Source organism: Anolis carolinensis, chromosome 5, assembly GCF_035594765.1.
Source record: "Anolis carolinensis isolate JA03-04 chromosome 5, rAnoCar3.1.pri, whole genome shotgun sequence".
Taxonomy (NCBI): domain Eukaryota; kingdom Metazoa; phylum Chordata; class Lepidosauria; order Squamata; family Dactyloidae; genus Anolis; species Anolis carolinensis.
In genome coordinates this window covers 67,303,717-67,324,136 of record NC_085845.1, presented here as the reverse complement: position 1 = coordinate 67,324,136, position 20,420 = coordinate 67,303,717, and the positions used below count along the sequence as shown (strand labels likewise).

Genomic DNA, 20,420 nt, shown 5'->3' with positions numbered 1-20,420 from the left:
GCCTGACCATTCTCTTTTGATACACTCTTTAAACCAGGGGTCCTCAAACTTTTCAAGCAGAGGGCTGGTCCACAACCCTTCAGATTGTTGAGGGGCCAAATTGTCATTTGAAAAAAATCCTATGCACCTCACATGTCTTATTTATAATGCAAAAAAAACAACAACAACAGCAATGAAATAACAATACAATATTTAAAAATAAAAACAATTTTAACCAACATAAACCTATCAGGATTTCAATGGCCTGCTTCTGGCCAATGAGATAGTCAAGTTAATTAGGATTGTTGTTGTGGTATGCCTTCAAGACATTTCAGACTTTGGGCTAGCCTAAGTCTAAAACTGAGGGTGGGGGCCAGGTAAATGACCTTGGAGGGCCGCATCCGGCCCATGGGCATTGGTTTGGGGACCCCTGTTTTAAATCATTTGCTGACTTTTCCCCATCTTATTAAAATAATTAAAATGTAGATTATATAGGTAAATTTTAGTTACCATAGCTTAAAGCCTTTAATACATCTACTAATTTCTCCAGTTTCATTTATGATTTTTTCAGTAATTGTTTTCTTAAATTATTGGCAATTCCCTGATATTAATTTTCATTTAAGTAACTGAAAAGCAACATTTGACTTCATTGTCTCCAAACTATAGGATCTGGGATTTTACCCTCATTTACTACCTATAAGTCAGGGGTGAATGCCAATTTGTTCCACTTCATTTCCAGGACACACTTTTGGGCCAGACATCATAGCTAGAAATGGCCTATTTTGTACCTTTTCTGTAAATTTGGGGTTTTGAGGGTGATACCTTTGGTTTTTCTACATAATCTGTGATGCCTGAAGATCTCAAAGAGTGGGAGATGTTATTATTTTAATGGGTTTTTTAATTTTTCACCTGAATTTTGGGGAGAGGGGTCCAAGGGCTTTGGAGAACAAAAAGGAGATTTGGGGCCACTTGATGCCCTGTGGGCTTCACATTCATCAGCCCTACTATAAATAAACTGTATATGTTCTCTTCTACTTTGCCAAGTTGTTAGGATTAGGGTCAAGTGGGTCTGTGCTGTATTTTCCTCACAGTGCCATTTTTATATTGAATTTTTTTATATTGTATTAATTTAAATTTTCCATTCTAGTCTTTTTGTGGTGAGTTAGGTATACACATATGATCTTTACAATACTGGAAAGCATACAATAAGTCTCACATTCTTTGGAATGACAGTATTAACTACAGCTTCCACAGCCTTTAGGTATGTATGTAAATATCCCTAAGGGTCAACAGCAATGCCTAACTGCATGAATAAATGCCTACATTTACCTACTTACCTGAGTCTACTTGCTGTGCTGCATGTGCTTGCTCTCTATGTTGTGGCCCTGTGTCTGTGTCATTTTGTGCTTTCAGATAGTGGTGGGTGCGCTCGCAAACGTGCTGCCATGTCTGTCAAATTAACAGCTGTGAAGAGAGTTCAGAGTTCTCCAAACCTATTGACTGCAGGTATAACTATTAACCATGGGGGTACTCCACTTGAATGCCATTGTGTTACTGTTCTGTGTTAGAAATGAATTATTATAGCAGATGGCCAGGGTAGCTTCAGGTCTTCATGCCTCTTGCAACTCTTCCACTAGTGCTAAATGATGTCATTTTATGGTATATGTGTGTTGATGTAACCTCAAGCTTAACATGATGTGAACCAGAACACATCCCCAGAATGTATTATCTAACCCAAATGTGTTTTTAATGGCTATTTGGGAAGAAATTATGCAATATAATAGGTTGCTCAGTTTCTTCCTTGATGGTCTTACCGTATTTCACCATTTGGAATTGCCACTCATTCTTACTGTTGGAACTAGAGGGGAAACGGACCCATTGTACAACGATGCAAACAATGTTGGTGCTTCTGTGGATCATTGGTAGACATTTCTGTAGTTCAGAAGGAGCATACTTGGTCACAGCAAGAGTGATGACCCCACAGCTGAGTGAGTGGGTGCCCAGAGCTTCCAGTGTTGTATCTGAGGACTAAGGGATATGTGATTACTTACTCTTTGTGCATCTGAGTCAAAGGGTGGTCATCTGAGCAGAGAACCTGCCATCATGATGCATCATTGCCATTGGTAATATATGAACTTGACCCATGAGCTTAGTAATCTTATAAGAACCACAGTAGTTTAAGGAAAAACATAATAGTATAAGACTGAAAACATGACTAAAGAAAACAGAATATAGTTTTTTCCATCCTGTATTTTATTACTGCTTGGGAAGAAACAAACAGCTATAAACCTGGGGGGGGGGGGGGGGAGAGAGAGAGAGAGAAAACAACATTCTCCATAACATTCTCTTTAGAACAACAGTGCAAAAAGCCCATTATATTTACTTGTGAAATGTCTCAGTAGTTGACTACATTTTTATAGCAAGTAGCTTTCATACTACATCCTGAAATTGAAACCATTTTTGTTTTTGTCAGGGAGCCCTTAATAGTGTTGAGTTGAAAAGTCTTCAGTTTGGCAATTAGAAAGCATCAGCTAGATTTCAGAAATGAAGAGACAAGTTTGTGTATTAAAATTCATCCTCAACTAAGTATTGCCATGAAAAGTGTTAAACTAGAACATACATCCCTCTGGTTTAAATACTTACAAGTACCAAATTGGTAAAAGTATTGTCTTTCTTAAAGGTTTACAGCATTTTGTTATTAACTATAAAGACAGTTAAAAAAAAAACCAGGCATGATAAAAAAATGAATTTGCATTTAATACTAGCCTGTGAACACAAAACATCCCAGTTTTTGCTTTACACTGACATACTTGTTTCCATAATAGGATTTAGGGACTTGAATATAGCAAAATAGAAGCCTTGTAGACAGCTCATTATCCCTTGAAAAAATCCTGAGAATCCAAGATATAAGAGTGCTTAGTAGAGCATTAACTGTTGTTCCCGACTTGGGAGCCCAGGAAACCAGGAGGTGACAAGAGGGCCTCTAAACAGATACATGCTATCTGATGAACGGCAAGAAACTCTAAACTCTAAAGAATTTGAGTGGAGAGCTACCCCTGTTTAAACTCCACCTTGGGCCTCCACCTTTTTAAATCCAGCACACATTCCCCCAAGTGGAGCAAAAATGGCATAGAAACTGAACCTCTCCTACCAATTCAAACATTTAAAAAGCAACAGCAAACAAATGAAAATAGAAAGCGGAAGTCACTTTAGAGGCAATTGCAGCCTGCCTTTTTATCGTGTCAGAAGCAACTTGAAAACATACTGTAAGTTGCTTCTGGTGTGAGAGAATCGGCCGTCTGCAGAGATGTTGCCCAAGGGATGCCCAGATGAGTTAGCTGAGAGGCTTCTCTCGTGTCCCCTCAAGCTAGAGCTGACAGACGGGAGATCGCCCTGTTTCCTGATTGGAACCAGCAACCTTCAAGTCAGCAACCCAACCTTCAGGTCAGCAATTCAGCTGGCACAAGGGTTTACCCACTGCACCACCACAGCCTGCTAAAGACATTGAGATAAAAATTGACCATGCACCCTCCATAGTTATATGGTCATATTGTATATATACACGGATGAATCTTTCATAACATTAATCAACATTGCTCTCGGTATCCTTCCATCTCTGTTATACTGTTGGCTTTGAAATTAAGGCAAACTCTAGGAAAAAAGGCTCCTTTTATATTTTTAGAGTCAATGGCAATAGTTTGTCATTTGTCAATTTGGATTGTGCATAAAAAAGGAAGCATAGCATCCTTTACTGTTATGCTCTTTTTGAAAAAGCAGTGGTTGCACTGAAACAAAATGCAGCAGAGTGACAGTAACTCTGAAGGTTTGTCTTCAGATACAATAATGGTGCCATGAGTATTGATTTACCTTTGTTGCAATCTCCTGAACTGGACATAAGTGGCAGAAGCGGAAATGTGGTTCCAGTTAATCAATGTATATTGTACAGATATTTTCTAAGCAGATATCAGGACATTTGCAGAGGGCAAATTGGTTTCTACATCATGGCAATCTGTTTTTTTCAATATATAGCAATTTCCATGTAGCTGTTTTAAAAAAAATTAATTGCTATGGCTAAACTGATTATTTTAAAATTGACTGCCAATGTGTCTGTAAGGCACATTGAGGCATCTTTGCATAATTAATAAAAGGCAGGGTTTTAAATCAATTTCTCTTAGGACAAATGCCATGGTAGATTTTCATCTATTGTTTGTGACTGTCGATAGTGCGGTTGCTGATGGCAGATGCCCTGCCTCTCAAATTCTTTCGCCATATTCGAAAATCTGTTTCCAGAACTGGACACAATACCTTAGGTGAGGCTTGACCTGGGGTACATTTATAACACCGTTATTCCACTTTCATAGGATGTATTTCCATCCTATGAAATTCTTAAATGGCAATTTAAGGAGAGGCATTCAGAATTCCCAGTCAGACAATTGTATTGTCTCGCTAAACTCTATGTTGCCATAAAGTTAAAGAAGAACAATAGTACTGTTGCTGTGTCATGTGAATCGTCCCCAGGGCAGAATACAGCTGTACTGTCTGATTTGAATGCTAGAACTGCATTGGCTTTTTAAATATCACATAACACCTTGAAAAGCTTCTTTAAAGTTTGGACTAAAAGCTGGAAAGAATTGCCATTTTATTTATTTATTTATTTATTTATTTATTTATTTTGGTATTTCTACCCCGCCCTTCTCATCCAATAAGGGAACTCAGGACAGCTTACAATATAAAACACATACATAACAATTACAATAGCATTTCAATTCAATTTAAAATTAGATTACGTTAAAACAATCATAAATACACATATAAATATACATTTAAGCACATTTCGAGTGCAAAAGCTTTGTGCTTTGTTATTATGTCTGACAAGGATAAATTGTTGAAACAATCCAGACTGAACTATAATTTATGATACTGGGTTGTTAATAAACCATAGTTTAAACTAACCGTACTTTGCCCTTGTTGGGTATCGCAGTAAATTATACTAAGCATGGAACTGGGTGCTTCTAATCTCCTCACACTGAACCACAGGAATGGAGGAGCACCTAAGGCTGAGTTTGTTCCATTCATGCTAAATCATCTTGCAGTATTCTGTCTAGATCAGTGGTTCCCAACCTTTTTTTTTTTTAACAGTGCCCACTTTGACCAGGGACCACTTTGACCAGAGACCACTTTCCAACATTAGTACCAAAAGGGTTACAAAGCAGTTTTTGGTCAACTTTAGATTCGTTTTGGTTATCTGGGGTTCTGATTTAGAAAATTGCATTGGATAGACCACATCAGCCCTAGTTTCTGATACAAAACATATGCCATCCAGTAGTCACCATGTGCTTGCCCACAGAAAACCGTATTTAATAATCTAGAGCTGATGTGGTCTGTTCAGTGAAATGGTCAGCTCTGCGGAAAGAAGCAGAAATAAAATAAATAAAGAGGAAGGGGGTTCGCGGACCGAATTATTGTTTTTTGGCTTACAGGTTGAGAACCACTGGTCTAGATGAAGTTAGTATAATGTTGGAGTAAGAGTTGAAGCAATATTAATGATTCACTGATATTTGGGGCTAGATACTTTAGAACTGCCATAATTATTTAGAGGAGGTTTTGGTCAAGCAAAGAACACAGCACCATCTTTTCAGAGCCTATGCTTATCTATTTTAAAACAAATTATATTGATTTCAGTGGAATTCACTGATAAATGAATGTGTTTAAAATTATAGCCTTTAGGAGAAAGAACTACCATGCATACACTGTTGTAGCAACACCGTTAACTTCAAAGTATGTGTGCATCAATGGGTTTCATATAAATTGCTCTGAGGGCCCTAGTGGACAGAAAAGCAATATTGAATTAATTAATTAGTGAATTGCACTAAAACTGAATTCTACACATTAACATCAGCATTTCCTTTTTCTAGGACTTGATTCTCAGTCACCAGATTCAGGTAAATATTATGTCTTTTCATAGTTTTTATAATAGCATTGCTTGTGAATGGACTGAACAAGGCATGCTTTTACCTGATACTGTTTTTCTGCATAAACTGTACTAATTTGGGGGTTTTGAACTAGAGACTTTTGTCAGTTATGATCTAAGGGCTTTATACTAATTGCTCTGCATTTTATATAGAATCATAACATTGGAAGAGAAAGTTTATTTATTTATTTATTTACAGTATTTATATTCCACCCTTCTCACTCCGAACGGGACTCAGGGTGGATCACATTACACATATAAGGCAAATATTCAATGCCTTAACATAGAACAAAGATAGAGACAAACACAGGCTCCGAGCTGGCCTCGAACTCATGACCTCTTGGTTAGAGTGATTTGTTGCAGCTGGCTGCAGCTCGCTGCTCACCAGCCTGCACCACAGCCCTAGACAATGTAGTCCAACTGGTTTCCTTCTCCTCCTCCTACTCTAACTAGTATGAATATACTGTGTGTGTGTGTGTGTGTGTGTGTGTGTGTGTGTGTGTGTGTGTGTGTATATATATATATATATATATCTCCAGCATTTATATCCCACCCTTCTCACTCGGAGGCACTCAGGCAGCTTACACAATTGGCAGCAATGAGATGCCGACAACATAATTAAAATCATAACAATATATAAATCCATTAAGAACAATTAAATACAATATAAAATATAAAACACGTGGTTAAATCCGTTCATCCAAGATCCTCATGCTTTATCCATAAATCAGCCCAGGGCGTCATTGTAGTTTATTCATTAAAGGCTTGCACACACAACCATGTTTTTAGCGCTCTTCTAAAGCTCAAAAGGGTTGGGGCTTGTCATATATCTCTGAGGAGGGTGTTCCACAGCCGGGGAGCCACCACCGAAAAGGCCCTGTCCCTCGTTCCCGCTAGCCGTGCTTGTGAGGCAGGTGGAACCCAGAGCAAGGCCTCACCAGATGACCTTAGGGATCTTCCTGGCTCATAGGAGAAGATACGTTTGGACATATACATATATATATATATACACATATATATGTATATGTGTATATATATGGGTTCACACTGATGCCAGTATCTGGGTAACATAGATGCAGATCACCTCATTAAAAAAGCAACTACAACTCATTCAACTGTTACATAATCAAACCACAACTCTTTTATCAGAAATAAATTTGCTTGGATCTCTTTTCATATAAAAGCTTGGAGATCATTTAACTGTGGGAGTAGAGAGACACTGAACGGAGACACTAGCAGCTCCTCTCTTGCAGCCAAAGGCTTTCGAAGTGTCCGGCCAAATCTACAAGAAAAGAAATCACCAACTCAGGTAAAGTGATGGAAATGGAAATGTGTACACTTTTCAGTATATATAAAGTTCTGAAGTTCAGTACAGTGATTTCAGAAATAGGCAGTGGCAATTTCCTTCCACTGGTTGTTTTCTGGATGTTTTCCTAACGTTGCTTGTATCAGTCTATGATATTATCTCTGTTTTGGCAATAGATGTAAAGGTTATATTGGTCTGAAACTGCAGCTACTGGTTGGTTCATGCACTAAAATTTCTGTCAGGGAATAAAGCAAGGACTATGAATTGCCCATGAGGTTTAAAACATGCCTGGTGAGGTGACATATGGCATTATTTTTCCAAACATTTCAGCTTCAAACCCCTTCACACATCAAAATATTCATTCTGTATTCTTAAAATATGTTTTCAAAAGCTGATTTTTTATGTTATGCTTTGTTAGCGATAGTCAAGTGGGCCTTCATACCAGTTTGTTTTTTTACTATGGCTTCATTTGGAAGCATTAATACATTACCATGGAGCCCCTAGTAGCGCAGCAGATTAAATCCCTGAGCTGCTGAACTTGCTGACTTAAAGGTCGGCAGTTCGAATCCAGAGAGCAGGGTGAGCTCTCACTGTTAGCCCCAGCTTCAGCCAACCTAGCAGTTGAAAAACATGCAAATGCGAGTAGATCAATAGGTACCGCTCTGGCGGGAAGGTAACAGCGCTCCATGCAGTCATGCTGGCCACATGACCTTGGAGGCGTCTACAGACAATGCCAGCTCTTTGGCTTAGAAATGGAGATGAGCACCAACCCACAGAGTCACACACAACTAAACTTAATGTCAGGGGAAAACCTTTACCTTTACTAAACATTACCATCTAAAATGCTTCTTTTCCTCTACTTTTTCCTTTTACTGTAAATCAGAGCCATTAAATGGGATGTACATAAATTCTAATTAGACTCCTGTTGGTCACAAGAACCTATATTGTGCATGATCAAACATTTGTTTTATCCCTGCAATTTGTGGACCAATAAGACTAATCAAAGGCATAAAATGCTTCTTATTAATAAGTACTTGTTGCTATTACTATGAAACCATTACATTACTATGTAATGGTTTCATATGGTATAGTCATACACAGTAGGGATACACAACCCATAGCCCAAAGACTGTGGGCAGCCCTCACATTAATGGGTTTGCTGGTTTTGCATTATGGAAGTGACAGTCACTGGTGACCTTCACTGGTAACCTGCCCACCAGTAAAGTCACTGAAAAGGGTTTGCACCCCTTCTGTACACTTTTAACCTGGGAGAAATCCCTTTGAATGCAAGAGTGCTTGTTTGTGAATATAATAGCATTGCATTGCCAGTAAATGTATGCTGATTTTACAAATGTCAGAATAAAATGTTACCATTTGAAGTGTTGATTACTTTGGCTTGCTTTTTTATTGGTACTGCTATTTAAATGACATGTCATAACCCAAGTTTATTTTCCTGCTAACGTTTTGCTTTCTCTCTTTCTCCTGTAATATTATTTAATTTTGGTGTGGATGCTTTTGGCAAATAAGGCACCCCCATTGCCTCCTAGGAAGGACAGTTTGGGTCGATCAGAAAAAATTAATCATAAGAAGAGTGAAAGTAACTCCTGGTCCCTAACAACCAAACAAACTAAGAAAGTTCCTCCTGATACTGACCACTGTACTAACAAGGAATTCCTCCGAAGGACAGTTTATTCTAAAAAATCTAATACCAGTGTGTCTTACACACACAAAATCACTAAACCATTGGCCTTGGTTTCCAGCACAAAAACAATAGCTGGCATTCGAGCTACTGTTCGTCAAGGCTACAAACAGTTCCCAAAGCGTAGAGTATCTGCCCTGAAGTTAACTCGGGCACGCAACATAGTTAGCACTCTTCCTTCTCATATGCAGCCACAGCCTGTTGACGCTGCAGCGGTTCCTCAGAGGCCTGCCTCACCTGCCTGTAACCCTGGGTCTGAGACACACAAAGCCTCTCTCTCCATTCAGATAGCTCCCATCCCTGATAATAAGGCAGTGCCTGAGAGCCAACAACATCCACCTAGGTTTTCTCCAGACCCTTCAAAGACGCCTCCAAACAATATGCAATCCATGTCTACAATTTCTTCTGCACAGCCTGCAGAGTACAGTGTGGTATATTACATTTTTCTCCCTGTTTTATTTTAGATCTTTCCTGTGTCACCTAACTTGTTTCTCTTTAGTATACTTACCTGCCTCTGACTAGTGACTGCAGTTCCTGGGTAAAACTACCTGTCAACATATCAAAAAACAATGTGGCACTATTTATTTATTTTTGACTGTTTTGAAATATATTTCTGGCCCACATATTTACATATGGAGAGAGTAGATAAAGGAATGTGCAATTTGAATACTTTTTTGTTTGCATTTGCAACTTAAAATCTATTGAAGCATTCCAACTAGTTTGTATAGATCAGTGGTTCCCAATCTTTTTTTGACAAGTGACCACTTTGACCAGGGACCACTCTCCAACATTATTACCAAAAGGGTTATGAATCAGTTTTTGGTCAAGATTTGGTTTGGCTGTTTGGAGTGCTGATTCATATATCCTATATCCCAGGATCTGATCCCAGGTTTTCTGCTTTAAACTGGATTATATGAATCCGCACTGTTAGATAATCTGGGATATCTAGCAGTGCAGTAGGGCCCCTAGAGAACCCAAGCCCAAGAAACTTTCAGCATCTCTATAGCTCCTGTAACATTTGGGAATGCTGCAGAGGAGGCTGCCATGAAAATGAGGCTGAAGTAACTGTCCTTCAGTAATGGACTCACTTGCTCATCACAGTATCCTAAGCTATGGATCTGTCATGATTACAGGAATGAAATGGAGTTTGCTACTGCTGTTGCTAAATGTATTTTTGCAAGCATAGGTACCCTTTTGGTAGAAAAGGATAATAAATTTTAAAATATTCATGGGAAAGAGAGATAACACGCTTGTAACCATGTACGTGCCTGCCTGGCTGCACCTCAGCTAGAAGATGTTAGTAAAAGAATAAAGAAGTTATTCTGCAGTAAACAATATCCATTATGGTATTTCCTGCATGCTCATGGCAGCCCAGTTCCTGATAGTAGATATGTTTGTCCCTCAGCCCCTAATGTGCTTTTCCCTGTTTGATCATGGTCAGGAGGTTAAGCTTTGGTCCAGAGATGTAGTCCTCGTTGCAGCTCTGTATACATAGAACAGTTTCATTTCTCTTCTTCCTGTCCCACAAAACCTGAAAAGGTGGAGGAGATTCCGGCCTTGCATACATGTGTAAGGAGGAGCTACTGCAGTAGGAAAATTTCCGCTACACATAGAAGGTAGTGTAAGTCTCCTTGGATTCCTGACACTGCACTTTCATTTTGCCATGTGCTGCTGAAGACTGTGGTTTGTGCTCCCACTAGCTCAGGAGGAAGCTGAACTTCACTTGTGATTTTGTTAGAGACACAAAACAAGACCTGCTTTTCCACATGTTTTCCATAATGTCCAAAGCAATATTTAGGCTTCCACAGAATTTTTAAAGGCAGGAAAATGGATTTATAATTTATGGTGAAGCTTTGATTTCTAAAAGTTGATTGCAACTTCAGTTGATGTTTTTGCACCTAAATGGAGGCCATTCTAGTGATAGGAAGTTTACTTTATAAATTATACTTCCCAGAATCTCTCAACCAACATGATTATTGCTGGCCATACTGTCTTGAGGATTTGAGCAGTTATAGTTTTTAAAAAGCCCTGTATTTCCATTAGAACATGGCAGTCTGGCATGGTAATGTTCTTGTCCAGAAACAGGATCATTCAACATGTCCAGACATTATGTTGTGTTTAATAAGTAATAATATTTTATTCCCTCTATCATATATTGTGGAATTTTATAGAGTGCAAACAGAAGTCTAATGTGAGTCATAGAGAATCTCAATTCAGAAAGAAAGAAAATCTTCAGGTTGAGTGAGATATTGAAAGAAGAGGTTTTATCAATAGCCTTATTACTTTTTCATGACCTATTGATGCAAGAGATGCTACTTTTTGATTTAGTTGATGTGTAGAACTCAATGTTTGATGTTTATGAGTCGAGCAATATAATTATCTCACTATGTTAAGAGATTTAATGAAGTAAGATTTATAATAAACTGTTTTGCTCAAGATACTGTAGGAAAATGAAATGATTCTTGCCACTATTTCACTGCCTGCATTGAGGTTGCTTTTTTCACTCTAGAAAAGACATCAGCCATTTGTGTTATTATTTTCCTCAAATCCACAAAATAAAAATATAAAGACCAGAATCCTCCCCACCAAAAAGCAACATAACTAACATGTGGACTATAACTCCCAGAATCTTCCAACCACCCAATGTTAATTTGAGGATTCTGCGAGATACAATCCAAACTCTTAGGGTGCTTCCACACATGGTTTTAGTCCCCCCAAGCCACTCAAACCCTGGACTTTCCCGGGGAGGGTGGCTACATGCCATCCCAATAGCAACCCCCAAAACAACCTTTAAAAGTAAAAAAAACTTACCTGACCACCATTAGAGTCCGCCCTCTGCTCCCCTGGTTGCGAGGAAATGACACACCAGGAGTCAGGGGGCGAGGAGGAAAATCTCATGGCATGTTATTTCTTCACACCAGGAAGACATAAGAAGGACCTTTATAGTGGCCAGGTAATTTTTTTCCTTTGAAGGGTTGTTTTGGGGGTTGGGTGGGGTGTGCATCATCCTGGACCTTTGGGCTCCAAGAGCCCAAAATGTTCAGGATGACAAATAGAGATTCACCCCTGTATAGTCCTGGGACTACACGAAAGTGAGTCCCCAATACCCCATTTTCAGAAAGGCCTGGATCAAATGGGACATTTAATTCAGGTTATTCTGAATTAATTCATTTTTATCAGGGGCGCCATTTGGATGCCCCCGGTAAAAACCCAGACAGATCCACATTTTGGGCCTGTCTGGATGGGCCCTTAGTCTGCCTGAGAAATGAGGTAGTTTAAAAATGAGATTTTTTAGAAATATAGCCTTAACTCGAAATGACAAACCATTTTTGAATCAAAGTCAGTTTTTCAGTAGTTTGTATATCATGGCAGGGGAATCTATTATTCAAAGACAGTGAAGATGCTTAGGGAAATAGAGGTAGCCCAGCCTTCAGTGCCAGGTGCAGAAAGACTTCTACATGAGCTAGAGATTATTTATTTGGGTAGCAATTTATGCTCAGCATTTTTATTGCTCTGCCCAGTTTGTAGGAACAGCAGTGATGAGTCAAAATACCACATCTTATAGTCCCCAGAACTCATTGAAAAAGCAAGTGCGCATATTTTTACTTTAAACTCTCAAGGCTTTATATTTTCGTTAGGAACTACTTTTAATAATCTCCAAATGTTGCCAATTTTTAGAAGAAGCATTCCTTTTGGAAATGTCAGTGAAACATATAGTTTTGCTAGAAGAAAGAGTTGAAATCCATTGCAAAGCCAGGTATGGATTAAAATGAATGCACTTAACTTTGCTTAACTCTGTATATAATTAAGGTCAAGGAGAAAAATACCTGTAATGAGGGAATATGGTAGCTGCAGTCCAAAAACACTGGGAGAACCATAGTTGTCCACTGTGAATGTTCTGGGATTTTAAAATCAATATCTTATTGAATATGCATTAGTCAAAATAAGATAAGGTGTTGTTAAGTTTTATATGTATAATACAGATATTATGGTAAGTGTTCTGTTGGGAAGAGGTGGGAACAGGAAATCATTGATGATTGGCTGTGAATTTGATTTGGAAATATGAGTTAATACACCTATTTCTGTTAGTAGGAGGACAGTTAGACAGTGGCAAGGGAGATCAGCAGTGGGTTGAGTCAGATTTAATCAGCTGTTTTAGCCAGCTAAGTTTTAGTCAGTCAGGAAAAAGGTGTGATATGTGTGACTGATATCAGTTATGTAAGATAGATAAGAAACAACTAAGCTGTTCAACCTTATCACCATATTCTCCACACACAAAGTAATATTTTTAATCTTGGCTTGTTTATTTTCTTCTTAATAAATATTTTGTAATTGACCTCTGCTTTCTAGATTATAGCAAAGCCTTTGATTGTATACTTCGTATGCTCATGAATAAATCAATCTTATGTACTGTATAAGTCAAGGGCAGGTTTTTTGGCCAAAAGTATAGATTTTGATATGATCTATGGATAAGCCAATGGTCATTCCATACAGAGGGAAAAGTGACAACACTACAATTTTTCAGAACCAACACCACAGTGGAAAGAGAAGGAGTTAGTTCTTCTTTTAGGTTCCCCTGGAACAGAATAAGTTCTTGCCTTCTGCCACTGCACTCAGATGGTTTCTTGTTTTATAAGAGTACTCATATTGACCAGTGGTTAGGTCAATCCAGGTTTTTGAGATCGACTTTTTTACCTAGAATTTCTAGACTTATAGATGAGTATATAAAGTAGATTTTTAAAAAAACAATAAATCGCTCTTTTAAAAATGAGTGTGACAAAACATTTAATTGTCCTGATGCATAACCTGTACTCAAGACATCAGGATGTACCCCAAAGCCAAAGTCAATGCAAAGAAACAGAGAGTTTTAAATTGACAAGAGGGTCAGACAAGGCTGTATTTTATTGCTTTGTCTATTTAACTTGTATGGGTAACATATAAAGCAGGGTTGAACTCAAAGTGAAGCAACATCAACAATTTAAAATATGTAGATGACATCATACTCTTAGCAAAAGATAACAAGGAGCTAGAAGGATTACTGAAGAGAGTCAAGGAAGAAATTGCAAGGGCTGGTTAACAGTTGGACATTAAGAAAACAAAAACAATTACAAAAATAAATAGACCGTAAAGAAATTGAAATAGTTCGTGATTTTCCATTCCTTGACTCAATTATTAATCAGAATGGAGACTGTAGACAAGAAATCAGAATAAGGCTAAGACTTGGAAGGAAAGTTATGAGGGAACTATAGAGAAGATCCAGAAAAGTAAAAATATATTATTGAATGCTAAAGTTGGGATTGTTCATGCCATCATATTTCCCATTTATGTGTAAGGATGGACAGTGAGGTGTGGTGCTAGAGAAGATTTCTACAGAGAAAAAATAACTTACTAGGAAAGGCAATGATGTTTGATAAGATAGGAGGCAGTAGACAGAAAGGAAGACAACAATTTCAGTTGGATATACTCAATCAGGGAAGCCACAGATCTGAGTCTGAAGACCTGAGTAGGGCTGTTGATGATAAGGTGATTTGGAGGCCTCTCATTCACGTAGTTGGCATACACCAAAGTCAACTTGACAACAGTTAACAATAGGGTGATATTAAATCAGACACAAGATGTCTATGGTGGTGGTGGTTGAGTTGTGGTGATTAACTTTGGTGACTGGAGTAGGATTCTGGTATTGGTAGCAGTAGTGGTGGAACTTTACCCCACCCCTCAATGGATCTCAACATACAAGTATACAAGATGTGTATACTTCTCACATTGATTTGCCCATGTCTTGAGTGACATGAATGGCATATTTTGCTTTAGCTTTAAGGTGTCCTGAGGTCTCCTGGAGAGCTAATGTGGCCCCCTACCTTTCCATAGTTATGATCTCTGCTATATATCATCTTGGAAGAAAGGTGGTGTGTGAACAAACGAAAAATTGTGACACATTAGATGCTCTGGCAATAGAATCAAATGAGTTTCTCAAGGCTATTCATCACATCAGTGCCTTCATCCTTAAGAAATCTTGATGTGTGAATTTGTGAAACAACATGTTTCTATATAATAATAATAATAATAAAACTTTATTTATTACCCGCCACCATCTCCCCAATGGGGACTCGGGGCGGCTTACATGGGGCCATGCCCATGCTGCATCCGGTATTTTAACTGAACTATTTTGGACCAAAGTTATTACAGTGGTAATTATTACAGTAGGAGAAGTTTGAGGACTTATAAATAGCATTTTAAAAACAACTATTTTCATAGTTCCAGGTGAGCATACAGACAAAGGTGAGAAAGCATGTGCCTTTAAGAGAAAGGGATCCTGTTCAGTTGTTTGTAAGAATGTGCAATTATTCTTGCACTAAGAGATGTGTGTACAGCATGAAGATTGTTGATGGATATGCATATGAGTGTTTGGATGTCATTGTATGTGAGCATCTGTCTACAAAGATGTTATCTGTTCTTAATGTATTGAGAGAAAACTGTGTTTCTGAATGTGTGTGGATGCAGTGCATTTGCATGCATAGGTGTTCATAAGTACATTTTTAGATTCTTATTTGTCCATTGTTCATTTGATATAAAAAGCTCGGATTGCGTTCTGCAATGAGAAACTAGATTTCTTTGAGAGGACAAAGACCACTCACTTCCAGTCATTAGCATGTTGTAGGTTTCACTAGAGTTGTCAATATTGTAATGTATTGAAAATAGGAGTTAGGCAGCTTTAAATTGACATTAGAATGCAAACAATCTAAGCAGCTATTTGGGAGTGTGGATCTTCAGACCTACAGTTGGCACTGATTTGGGGCCCTTCATTAAATCCTTAAATAGGGGCAACTGCTTTTTCTGTTAAACAAAATTGATGGATTCCTTCTCTTTTATGGGGAAATGCCCTGCCTGACTTACCTGGCAGGGAGGTTCTGTCGGCTGGCGCACCTCTCCCACCATCCTCTCTTCAGGGTTCTCCTTCCCAGGAGCCCCCGTGCCCTGTGCTTTTTGGCCTCTCATCTGTCCCATCCCTCCCACTCTGAAATGGTATCATTGTATGCATTTATTGTTTGATTGCTCAGCATTTGCTTTTGTTACAACTTGGGAGCATGTGACATGGGCCCTGGATCCAGTTTGTGTACCTCCCCCCTTTATTGGTGAGAGGGGAGTGTCCTTGTGGCATAGGAGTGTGGCAGTACCGGTGTCCCAGGCCAGAACCGGTCAGCTCACTGCCAGGGACCCCTACTGTTATGAAGTGACATCGGTCAGCATCGGGCTGCCCAATTCTTGATCCAGGACCCATGCATGTCTGCCAACTCTGTTTCTCATTGTAACCAATAAACAAGTTGTGGCCTTTGGTTATCCCAAACTTATTGTACCTGTCTTTCCTTGTGGGTTCCTGGCAGAGGGAGGTTGGTCGCCACTGCCCACACAAACACTTGACAGTGATATGGATACCTAACAGCTGTTTGTCTCCAAGAATAGACTTTTAAGGGTGTAGAGCAGTGGTTCCCAACCTTTGGGCCTCCAAGTGTTTTGGACTTCAACACCCAGAAATCCCAGCCAGTTTACCAGCTGTTAGTAACTGTGGGAGCTGAAGTCCAAAACACATGGAGGCCCAAAAGGTTGGGAACCACTGGTGTTAGAGAATAGCTGTAGGGTAGATTCCTACAGGATGGAGACCAACACCACCAGCCAAAGGCATTTCCTTTTTTAAACCAAAGGTCAAAATCATGTTCCTTCCAGCCTGGACTGGTAGTTGATTCTTTCTTCAGTTGTGGCAATGGGGAAAATGCTCTATCTCACATGAGGGAAGCAGGCTAATTTAGGATGTCCAGGATGAGCTTCATGGCACATAATTTTTTTCCTTTAATACCTTTTTTTGCCATGTCTCAAGATATGCATCCTAAAATAATCACCTCACTCTGCTTTATGGTAGGTCTGACCCTGATGGCCCATTAGAGTTTTTCAAGTAACTGCCAGCTTCTGCAGGCATCTTCCTACTACTAGTTGCACTGTTGATTAACTGTATTTACAATTTAGAAGAAGCCCAGTTGTCAAGTACTTTTGGTTTCTACCTTATATATGCAGAAACATGACTTAAATTTATCTTCAGTGAGTGAAACAAAGGAGTTGATTTTTTTTATCTTTGATGTGCAGCAGAACAGGAATTGTGCAGGTTATAATGAAATGCAAGAGAGCAAACTCCCAAGATTTATATTTTGTCAGTATTTATTGCGTGACTGTTGTTCTATTGTGCTCAGAAGATAATTTAAGATATAGCTTGGGAAAGTGCAAAGCATCAAAAGGAACTTTTAAAGAAAAAAAGTATTACAAAAACAAAACCCTAGCTGTTGGTTCTGTTCTTTGCAAACACAACTCAGCAACCAAAATGAATGTGAGCATTCAAAATCCCAGATAATTCCATTATTTGAATATTGGAAGGAAGAAACCCTTTTCTTGCCTCTTTTTGAATACACCAAATTTTTTAAAAATGATAAGTACGGCTCTTAATAATAGGTATTTTTACCCACTTGTGTGAGTGTGTTTGTGTTAAACCTGAATTTTGTGTGCTATCATGTCCTCTGTGTTAATTAATAAGAATCAGTTCACTTTTTTTGTCTTAGATTCTTAATTCTGTCTTACTGTTTCGAAGCAAGGCCAGCAATGTGGTGTTATTATACATCTAGTATCTTTTTATGAATTTTATACTAAAATTTGAGATGGTTGTCCTCAGCTACTATAATTAGTATGTTAATGTTAATTGACAATACAGGCTGCTCCTACACAGCCACATTATCCAAATCAGAATATGGATTAAAGAAATCCTGTTCCACTCCAGAGAGTCTCCACACACATCCTGGGAACTGCAAAAAAAAAAAAAAAAAAAAAAAAAGCTCCCATGGCGACCACAAAGCTCCCTTAATGCCAAATTGATCCAACAGAATAACTCCATTGGGAGAAATGAACTGAAATGCAGCAGAACATCGGATGAGAATCAACAATGGAACTCCTCTTCCAACTCAAAAAAGGGGAGGGGAAATTTTTTCAGGGGTGGGTGGGAGGTGTTTGTTTACTTTCCTGAGAATGCTATATCTGGTTACTTTATCCCCAACAGTGGCGCTGTTTATATGAGTGCTGTGCATATTCCTCCCGACTTTCTGCTCTGCAGTATCCATACATTGATCAGCTGCAGCACATTTTATCACCAATTTTGGATTTTCTCCTCACGTTTTTAAACACATATTTTCCATGTGGATGTGTGTTGCAGTGCACGTTAGGAGTGTGCATTTTCTAGGTGTCATTCCCCCTTATAATACACATCATTCTGGGTTTTATAGCCTAAGTAGATGGGGCCACAGTAATTAGTAATCTGATAAACATGTCTCATTATAGAGATCTGTAAGAAACACCCTGCATATGTAACCCAAAGCCTGTTGTCTGTTATGGGCAAAGAAACCATATCCTTGTTCAGCTTTAATTTAAATATGCTTCAGTACAGAAATATGGAATAAGTACATTCTGTATCTCTAAACTGTAGTGGCAATCCAAAGCCTGCTCTGAGCTTTGATTCTGTTTCATAATTAATTGGCCTTATAAAGATGTTTGTTGTTTGACATAGAAAAAAATCATCGCAAAATGGCCTTGATCTTGCATTTTTATATCACAATAATTCATCATGAATATGTTTCACATTATACAATATGATTCAACATATCCCAGAAAATGACTGCACTGTTGAGTAACAATGTGTTATAACATCCACAGAAGCTAGCTGCAAGATTTGGTCATAGCCTTCTGTAATCTGTCAGTTGTTAGGACAGCAATTCTAAAATTATACCACCACAGTAGCTTATTGACTTTCAGATGGTGCACAGACTGATGGCAAAAGTAACAAGAAATACCTTGAAATTCCCATGAGAAATTTCTTGAAAATACTGTGTTAAAATTCACATATTTCTATACTCAACTGCAACTATATTGAATAAGATATTGTGCTGTGTAAAAGTCAAAAGATTTCATTTGCTAAATAGCAGGTAAATATGGCTCAATTTTAATTTACTCTGTATTACAGAGAAGTTATAGACACTACCATTCAAGGCTTGATTTCATTTTCAGGTGATCTTCCCATAGCATCACATTACAAAGGGTTGAGGCCCATGAATACGTAATAGTCCAAAACAGTGATTTGCAGCTTTGTTTGTGTTCTTTACATACTTCATATACACCTGTATACGTCAACTGCATATATAAGTCAAGGGAAGTTTTTCTGACCATTTCAAAAAAAGGTTTCATTTCTCAAAGACAAGGCAATCTCACTTGGTTTTTCATTTTCAGAAGAACAACAATTCTTGGGTGGTTTTGCCTTCAGTCAGTCATAAATAAAAAGAACCTCTTTTAATCATTCAGCTAAGGCCAATTCTTTGCTTTTCAAAATAAGAAGGGTTTTTGTGTTAAGTCAAGAGATGATAGAGGTTTTTGAAATATATATTTCTATCTAGAATATTCAAAATAAACCAGTTCTGTGTTTCATTTTTAAAAAAATGCCTCACAGAATCACCGATCACAGACTTGCTGCTGTGATTTATGTCACATGTACAAAATATAAGACTTTTTAGTTGTTCTATCATGGTAAAGGACTGATCATTCTGGCAGGATTTTTATTATCAGACGTATTAAATCAACACAGTTTAGATTGTTTCTCAAATGTGCTGCAGGAGCTTAAAAAGATATTTTGAGATGGAGATTAAAAGGGCCTTTCAGTAGCTCAGGAAAATCTGCTGGATTGAAACCATTTTTAGGTGACTGCTTTTTCCCACTGTACTTACTGTAAATGTCTCTGAGATAACAATCCTATAATTGGATTAATGCTGACTGTAAACTGACAGATTACAGTGTAAAATCACAACGTATAGTGCTTTTCACATTTTGCAAAGTGCTACAATCCACAGCTTGTTATTCTTGAAGTAATTCTCAGCTTGATGGAACAACTAACACGCAAATCAGGAGCAATTTGCCAATGCATGGCTTATAATATATCAGCAGTGCATAAAAGATAATTTGTTGTTAGCAAACAAAAGAAATTACTACACAAACTCCTCCAGCAAAATCTGTGGTATCAATTTTATATAAAATTGAATTGCGGAAGAAGACTGTAATACAAACGTTTCTATCTGCTTGATTATTCCATGTGCAGTGTTTAGTTCTACTGTGTTTGTAACTATGCTTTGGTTAGCCACATAATCTCTTTACCTATATGCTCCCCTCTTCCTTATATCATGGAAAATATACTTGATTGGAACGTGTAGTCTAGACCATTAAGAACTGTCTTCATTTTTCACATACTTTACATTCCTAGCTTCCAAGATCTTCACTACTCTCCTAGTACTAAATAACCAATCTGTCACATATCTGCAGTAATGAGGTACTCATCCTAGTATTATATGCCAATCAAAAGTTTCCAAACTTCTTTTGATTATCAGAGAACC

The 20,420-nt window shown here is 38.2% G+C and overlaps 1 protein-coding gene across 50 annotated transcripts in view; it reads left to right on the top strand.

The window, feature by feature from the left end:
• The window catches only part of sorbs2 (sorbin and SH3 domain containing 2), a 241,249-nt gene that overhangs the window by 115,320 nt on the left and 105,509 nt on the right, over positions 1-20,420 (top strand). For 25 of the 50 annotated variants that reach the window (XM_062981426.1, XM_062981443.1, XM_062981425.1 and 22 more), the window contains 4 exons: positions 1,393-1,485; positions 5,895-5,921; positions 7,135-7,259; positions 8,784-9,386. In XM_062981426.1, the coding sequence (XP_062837496.1) occupies positions 1,393-1,485; positions 5,895-5,921; positions 7,135-7,259; positions 8,784-9,386 (848 nt within the window). Of the gene's footprint in view, positions 1-1,126; positions 1,241-1,392; positions 1,486-5,894; positions 5,922-7,134; positions 7,260-8,783; positions 9,387-20,420 lie in introns of all 50 variants that reach the window. The other 25 variants (XM_062981440.1, XM_062981446.1, XM_062981449.1 and 22 more) reach the window with 11 other exon arrangements.